At 37.6% G+C, this 8,384-nt stretch overlaps 1 protein-coding gene and 1 non-coding gene across 2 annotated transcripts; both read right to left on the reverse strand.

The window, feature by feature from the left end:
- Positions 1 to 1,341: 1,341 nt before the first annotated feature.
- TRNAV-AAC lies at positions 1,342 to 1,415 on the reverse strand. Its single transcript has one exon. It is a non-coding gene; the product is annotated as a tRNA-Val (tRNA).
- Positions 1,416 to 1,996: 581 nt separating this feature from the next.
- LOC106308102 (U3 small nucleolar RNA-associated protein 25) lies at positions 1,997 to 7,605 on the reverse strand. Its single transcript, XM_013745227.1, has 24 exons — positions 7,314 to 7,605; positions 7,094 to 7,229; positions 6,818 to 6,918; positions 6,515 to 6,662; positions 6,264 to 6,408; positions 6,056 to 6,179; positions 5,844 to 5,944; positions 5,600 to 5,731; positions 5,423 to 5,503; positions 4,973 to 5,163; positions 4,804 to 4,876; positions 4,655 to 4,714; positions 4,414 to 4,452; positions 4,241 to 4,329; positions 4,074 to 4,138; positions 3,941 to 3,987; positions 3,678 to 3,737; positions 3,540 to 3,611; positions 3,317 to 3,346; positions 3,106 to 3,200; positions 2,904 to 3,009; positions 2,745 to 2,807; positions 2,582 to 2,656; positions 1,997 to 2,249 (listed from the first exon to the last, which is right to left on the reverse strand). Exons 1-24 carry the CDS (start codon positions 7,447 to 7,449, stop codon positions 2,175 to 2,177), a joined length of 2,244 nt encoding a protein of 747 aa, XP_013600681.1. The 5' UTR covers positions 7,450 to 7,605; the 3' UTR covers positions 1,997 to 2,174.
- Positions 7,606 to 8,384: the final 779 nt, after the last annotated feature.

The raw sequence follows: 8,384 nt of genomic DNA on the forward strand, positions 1-8,384 counted from the left end.
ATTGATCAAAATCATCTACTCCCTCAGAAGTGTTATGTGAAGAAGAAGCCATAGATTTTTTTTTTCTTTTTTTTGTGAACGTGAAAAATTTGTGGTCGAAGAGAAGACTTTATAACTTGAAGGATGAGGAAAAACTTTATTTTTTTGGTGATCAATGTAAGACAAGATAAAAAAACAATGAAATGTGATGATGAGAGTAGAGTGTAACGTTTTTGTGATTATGATAAGAACGGAAGAAATGTGATGATGAGAGTTCGTGATTATGATAAGAACGGAAGGAATGTGATGATGAGAGTAGAGTGAAAATAATGAAATGCATTGCAATGCTTTATATAGAGCAGCAGAGAAGAGTTACACAACCAACACTCGTGACACATACACTTGTTAACCATACACTCGTGACACAAAACGCACAAAACTCGTGACAGAAACAACCAAAACGCGTGACACGGACATACAAAACATACAAAGCTCGTGACTTCAACTTGCATACAAACATACAAAACTCTGTCTCCTGACTTCTTTTGTCTTGTCCTCTCACATACAAAGCTCGTGACTTCTTTCTCTCTGCACACGGGAAGAAGGGCAATAAGATACATATCACATAAACATACAACAAAAACTTCACACAAGAAAGGCACAAAAGATGACACTTAAACTCGAAAACATTACATATAACAGTCGATCGGTGGAGAAGACGGAGAAGACGGAGAAGACGGAGGAGACGCCATGAAGAGCGGGAGAATCGTCGTCTTCGTGATGGGTTTCGATCCCTCCTCCGTCACGGAGAAGAGGAGAAGACGAAAACGAACGCGAGACGGATGATCAGTATGGAGGATCGGTGTGGAGGATCAGTATGGAGGATCGGTGTGGAGGATCTGTGTGGAAGATCGGTGGTGGGTTTGGATCAATCGTCGGTTTCGACTTTCTTTGGACGGAGAACACTAGAAGACAAGAAGTGAGAGGAGAGAAGAAAGAACGAAAGAAAGAAAAATTAAAAAAAAAATAACACAGAATGGGGACACATGTGTATAAAACTCCAGTTATAATCGGTAACCAAACTCTCTAATTAAGGATCGATAACTCCTGTTTTATTTTCTTTTCCTTTTATTTAAATCACTTTTTTAACTCTACGAAGGATCAGCGTTAATGCTGGTCTTAGAGAAGGAAACTCTCGTACAAATTGATAAAATTCTGATAACAATCAACAAGTCGTTGTAGTATAGTGGTAAGTATTCCCGCCTGTCACCCGGGTGACCCGGGTTCGATGCCCGGCAACGGCGATTAATATAATTTTTAATACGAAATTTGAGTATTTTCGTAATAAAGAAAACAAAATAATGGCTTCGTCCAGGTTCGAACTGGAGACCTTCAGTGTGTTAGACTGACGTGATAACCAACTACACCACGAAACCCCTGTGTGATTGATTAGTAAATGCAAGTAACTATATCATTCGACGTTAGAGAGCTTTCTATACGCGATTTGTTTCCGCTCACGGTTTAAAAAGTAGTATAAAGTTTCACCTTACTTCATCTTCTTTTTCCGGAGCTGCTTTAATCACCTTAGCTCTCGGTTTCCGACTCAAGATAACGTTGTTCATCACGGAGGACTTGTGCTTCATGATACGAGAAGGTTGTAGCGGTTTATGAGAAAGCATAATCCAATGCTGAAACTTCCTAATGAAGATTCAGATGTTGCAGAAGAGCGTAAACCTGTTAATTGTGACCTACGTAAAGAGGCTGCTCACAATCTGTATTTGATCTCGCGAGACAGGTCTTGAAGGATCACTGCACTTTCTGACGTTAATGCGTAAAACCAACTATTAATACTGTCTTAAGATTTGATTAATTGTTTAATTATACCTTTAACACTTCATTAACTGAACCTATTTTTCGAGTTTAAAATTTTAATTCCGAGATTATTACTTCGTTTCTTCTCACCATTTAACCTCAAATTTAAAAAGTTTATATGTAAATAAAGGAGAGGTAATATTGATTATAAAATCGGTGTAAACAGAATAGAATCGGTTTAAATCGGTTCACTGTATATCTGACCATAGAATCAAAACTAAAATAAATATTAAATAGCAACATTTGTGTTTATGCCAACAAACCATTTGAATTTTTAAGTGAACAAAAAAAAGGCTTGGGGGTGCTTGAACATTCTCGACTCCTTAACAGAAAGCAAAGATGCTCTTATCAGAACTGATCATTCTATTTGCGTAAGCAGTCCCAACGATCCTTTCCATCTGTTGCATATAACATCACAATACTTCTCATTACAACTCACTCATCACATTGGTGCTACTGAAAGAGCCGACTCTTATCAGGGTAAAAAACACTATATCTCAGAAACTGAAAACAAACCAGCTAAGAGTTTTACATAAGAAAAGACAGAACCAGACTTCATAAAATTCATCTGTGATAGACCTCTAAGCATTGTTATGCATAATACCACTTCCTAGTTCTAGTTGAGGAACTAGTACTATTTGAAATCAATGGAGTGATAGAAGACGACTAGGTATGACTCTCAGTGTGTAAAAAAGCATCACATGATTGGAAATGAGAATTGTGAAAGTACCTTGAGCAGATCAAAACGAGAAAAAAGTGCAGTGGACATCATGTCATACGATCCTTCATCAAGCATGTTCATTATCTGCAGTTAAAGCTACAATGATGAGCATCCGACTGTCTTTCTCCTGATAAGAGTTGTGTTGCTACTAGTTCGATTAACATGCTCTTACCTCAGGGTAGAACTCCTTTCGCTCCGGAAGAGAATAGAATATCAAGTTCTTTATGCCACGGATCTGAAACACCATAAGCCAACATTGATCAGAATTGAATTCGTATCATAGAACGTAATCAGAGATCAAAGATATATATATTGAGGAGAAGAAAAAAACCTTGTATCTACGATAGAAGTATGCCCTCTCAGTGTAAAGCATGATCTTTCGGCTCCCTGCGAAAAACCATTCTCGTGCACGGGATATATCCGCATTCTTTGTATAGCTGAAAACAAGAGTCAGGATTAGGCTACCATCCGATGAAAGAAATCCAGATAACAATGAAACAGCAACTTCAGTACAGGGAAGGAAATGGTCTCACTCTCCAAGAAGACAGAAAGAGGCATTCTGCGACTTCAGATAGTTTCTAACCCTGACGAAATCGTAGTAAGAAGGAATAAAGATCATGACTCCTCCCTACAAACAGGATTAAAATACGACAATCAGGCTCCCAAATTTAAGTGATAAGAACAAGGTCTTTGTTCTGACCAACTGTAATTTAAACTAGGTCAGCCTTTGAATGATGAGAGTACCTGAACAGAATCTTTGATCTTTGGGAATATCTGAACCAAACAGAACATAATCAGAAGATATTGTATTTAGGATTCAACACAAAAATACAAGTATAGTCTGTGTAGTGACCCTACTTTCAGTGGTATAAAAACAAAAACTGAACAAAGAAATGCGGCAATGCACAATATCATCCCTTTAATATATCCATGAAAAATTAGTTAATAAGCAAATTAAAAGCTAGACCTTTTTGGTAAAATATTCAAGGCGGGCGTTGTCTGCTTGGGTCATGGAGTCTGCATCAAATCTTTCATAAATCTGCAACACAGAAATAAAGAGATAAGATGTCTAGAACCTTTATATTTAAGCAAGATGATATTATACCTGACGGACAGGGAGCAACACTTTCTCGAGAACACCTTTGTATTCACACGCCAGCTTTATCTGCATTGATTCATCTAAAAAGTGTGATGTGACATTTTTAATTCAAAGCTAAAACTGAAAGACAAGTTAATAAATATCTACAATCTTTGTTTGAAAAGACTTGATAATTCAATTCAAATCGTAGTAGTAGTCTTTAATCATCTAATACCCTCATAACACTAGCAACGGAAAGATACCGGAGATGCATGAAAACGAATGCCTACCCTTCCTTTATAGTTCAAGCATTGGCGATTGAATAGACCATTCATCTCTGAGATTAAATATTCTTTGGGTTAGTAAGAGTTTTGAAACTTCAATAATCACCACTGCCTTCTTTCACAGTGGGCAGAGCAATACCTGGAGTTAAATAGGAACTTAGAATTATCGACTGTCGATAGAACCGTGCCTGTCCGTCCAAATACCTGAACATAGGACAATATTATTTAAGATTCTGCCAGATTTGGGCTCTGCGACACAAAAACCGTATTAGAGAGAAAAAACTTGAAGTCGGAAGAACTACATACAACGGCCGGATCCGCATGACATTGGTACCATGTTGCTTTGTTGGCAATCTATTTATGTGGTCGACGACTGTAGCAAGGAACGACCAATTCTGAAACATTATAATAAAGCACTTAAGGAATGAAGACATAATACTCCACCTTTGCAAAATCTATACATTTACCACAAAACCTACCTGCATAGATATTATATCTGCATGATCAATAATCAAAACCTATCCACATGGAAATTAAAGAAATATTAGTAAGTTCAATAAGGAGATACAGGATACGATTTCAAATATTTGCAACTACAGGCCATCATAGACCAGGTTTAAGAGATAAAACAATAGTAGACTATGTTACTGAAAAATATTGGCATCAATCGTCTGCTATCTATATAATATATGTTCTCCACGCAGTGATAAACGAAAATACCTCAATGGAGGACAGATAATCAACATCCCTTTCCTTGTTTTCTTCTGCTTGACCAATTGCCTAGAAAGAGTAAAAAATGATAAAGAGATTGAATCAAGAAGATTTACACTAGTAAGTCATCTTACAATAAGATAGGTAAAGGTACCTACCATATGTAACTTGAGAGGGGAAGCAATAATCATGTCCGAGGAATAGAAGTCACCATACAGTCTAATGCTCTTCCTGGAATCAACAAGAAAATTCAAGTCTCAGGCACCTACCAAATTATTTACAAACAGGAGAACGCACTGCAATGTTAAGGATGATGTAAGGATATACCTTGTATGCTTAATGCCTAACATAAACTCATCATCACTGTTCTTCTCACCAAAAAGGGCTTGCCAATCAGAAGGTTTTGAAGACTTGTGGGTTGTCGACTTTCCATTTTTGGATGTCTTCTCATCATCGTCATCAGATTCGTCTTCACATCCAAACTCAGCATTAAACCGGTCAAGGTGTTCTACATTAACCTGAAATCAATGAACGATATTTGAAGAGAACATAGGCAACTCAAGACATAATCAGCAACCGAGAAAATATTAATGCAGAGCAATCTTAATTTACCCCGTACACCGTACACAAACAAAATAACTCAATTCTTTTTACATCATATGCTGAAAATCAAGCTCGTACGCATCCATGAGATGTCAAGTATCATAGAATAACGCAACATAGTCACATAGCAGGTGTCAGTTAAAAACAAAGAACTAAATTTCATAATTTATGTACCCTTTGAGATTCTGGAGTTAGTTGTATGAGTCTCTTAACAACGCGAAAGGCAATACTCCTCATCGGTAGTAGAATCAATACCTGGATATACAAGAAACGAAAGGCCAACTGTCAAATACGAGCAACAACATATATACACACACAAAGCATCTGCAGAAGGAAAAGAGAAGGGGTCACCTTTGGACGAGTAAATCCTTGGTCAAGGAATCCATCATCAGAAAGAATTTCCTCTTCAGACGTCTCTCGATGCTTCGCAATTTTACTTTCATTCTTCTTCACAAGATCTCTCGTTTTAAAAATGTGATTCAGCTGCATCAGACAAACTGACTTCAATAAAACTTGGAGAAATGTTACGTGGAATTAAAAGCAACAGAAACCTCATAAAATAATCTTTAGAAAAATGAAACAAGTATGCACGCACAGAATGCATAAGATAAGCGTCCATGGCACTTGAGTCTTCTTCACGGCCTTTATTGTAAAATGGTCTCTTGTTACAATGCAAAATATCCAGGTAGCTGTTGCCTGGAAAATCAAATACTATAATCAACGACAGAGCCATAAAAACAACAAGAAAGATATACAGTACAAATGAATAAAAATTAGAAATGGTGATTCCCAGAATATAATACGTACAAATGGAGAAGAATCTTCTTCTTTTAGATGAGTCAAAATCCTTCCCACCAGATTTCTGGTATAATTGAAGCCAGTGCTTAAATAACTTCGGCTTGAGGCCATAAGGTGCATCACTCTGAACAGCCTGCAAAATAAGATTTTAGTGCTACTGATAACTCAAAAGTTAGGAAGACGAATACTGCAAACATATCTTTCTGTGAACACATACATCGAGGAAATTATGTCTAGTTCCTTTCCACCTGCAATTTGGCATGTCGATGGCCGGTGCTTCCCATTTAAATTTCCACTTGCCTTCGGGTAAGGTTTTCAATTCTTCACTTGATAATATGTGACTAAGGTGCTCGTTAAATGCACTGAAAAAAACAACAAACGTATGAAATTTAAAATTGCATTGGATTAAAACAGGACACCAAAATCTAAGAAACTTTTAGAGAAACCACAATCTAAAATTAAGTTTACCTAGCAGATGAAGAAGCATCTACTAACGGTTGGCCATTGGTACTCAACTCAAGCTCCTCGTCCGTTTCATAACGGTCAGAATCTTCTTCCTCGCTATGATTATCATTGTTCTCCTTCTCTGTGTTCTCAGTAAGACCTTGATCGTCCCCTTTATTTAACAAGACAAAGAGAAGGATGACTGAGATCAATTTGCCAAAAGATGAGTAAACTACAAGTGAGTTGAAACAATATTCACGTTTACAGGCATAAATGAGAGAAACCAGTAAGCCACCAATAATTTTCAATACAAGGAAGAAAAATCACCTTGAATCTCATCATCTTCTCCGTCTGTAGAGATTTGATCCTCAGACCCACTGTCATCATCATCTCCTTCTGTGTCGCTTTTACCTTCCTCCTCTCTCTGCCTGCGAAAGGATTTCGAAGTCCATATTTTAAAGATAAAAACTTTAAACGAGTACTACAGTAGAGCGGAACAAGAATGTGGAATGTAATTGCTTCGAACCTCGAAACTAGATATATTCACTTAAACCAAATAGTACCAAATCAACCAAACAGCTTAAGAGTTTGATATAAAGGCACCTTCTTTTGTTCATATCAGCAACGGCTTTGTTAGATGAACCGAGAGACGCCAGCAAATTATCGTAAGTCGTCGGTTTTCTGTAAACAACTGCTTCCGGTTCGTCCTCAATAGGATCTTCTTCTTCTTCAGATGAATCTACAAATACAAAATACTCAGAATAGTTGATTTTGAGTTGTTGACATCATATGGAACTACTACTTGCAAGAGCTAAAACATTACCTAGATCATCCTCCTCTGTTGGATGATTGGTAACAGCTTCCTTCTCAACAAGTTTAGCCTTCTTCGTCTCCCGTTTCTTATCGTATTTCTCGTGTGGTCTGTGCCTCTTCGACACTGCTTTGGAGTTTGGAGCCATCTGAGAGTTCTCGCTTTTGCTTCACTGCGTTTGAATCGTCAGATTGATGATTGCCGCCGATATTAGGGTTTCGAGGAGAGGCGGTGAGATATCGAAGAGGACGACGGAGATTTTCGTTGGGGGAAACAACTTTACCTAACGCCGTTTAAAAGCTCTTTTGGGTTTAGGGTTTATCGATTTTTATACTAGGAGTAAAAAAGTTAAAACGCTTTTTACTGCTTACTGGTAACTTACTTAGGTGACCGGACCACCCTGACCAGTCCAAATAAATTTAAGGTTTGGAACAACAAACCAAATATATATTTTGCTTGGTATGTCACACTCACTCGATTGTGTCTTTGGCCCAAAAAGAATTTCACTCTGACACCCCGATTTACATAATAAAATGTTACGATAAGTAAATAGCTCTGATACCAAAATGTGGCACCCGCCACTTTCGAAATATAATAAATTGATAAAAGTGGAAATAAAATAATAATACAACTCAAATAATAATAATTTTCATATCATAATATAAAAGTCAATACGATACCAAAAGGCCTAAAAGTCCAACATCGATAACATCCGAAATATAAAATACGACATAAACCGAAAGTCTGAAATAGGAATAACATAAACGATAAAAGTCCAAAGGCCTAAAGGCCCGATAAAGATAAAAGCGGTAAAAACGATAGAAGCCCAAAAGCCCAATAGCACCGGTCCGATAATCACTCCTGCTCGTCGGTCTCACCTGAAAGGGGGAAGAAGGAGGGGTGAGCAACAGGGGAGTTGCCCAGCGAGGTATGGGATGCTAAACCGCAAACCACAGACTGAGTTCATAGCACTACTAAAATGTAGGCCTAGCTCTAGCATGAAACAAACACGGTGCCTATTACACCACACATAACAATCAATATTCGGCTAGAGGACTAGCCGTTACAACTCATGCGCTTATA

Source organism: Brassica oleracea, chromosome C8 (genome assembly GCF_000695525.1).
Source record: "Brassica oleracea var. oleracea cultivar TO1000 chromosome C8, BOL, whole genome shotgun sequence".
In the NCBI taxonomy this organism is placed as follows: Eukaryota; Viridiplantae; Streptophyta; class Magnoliopsida; order Brassicales; family Brassicaceae; genus Brassica; species Brassica oleracea.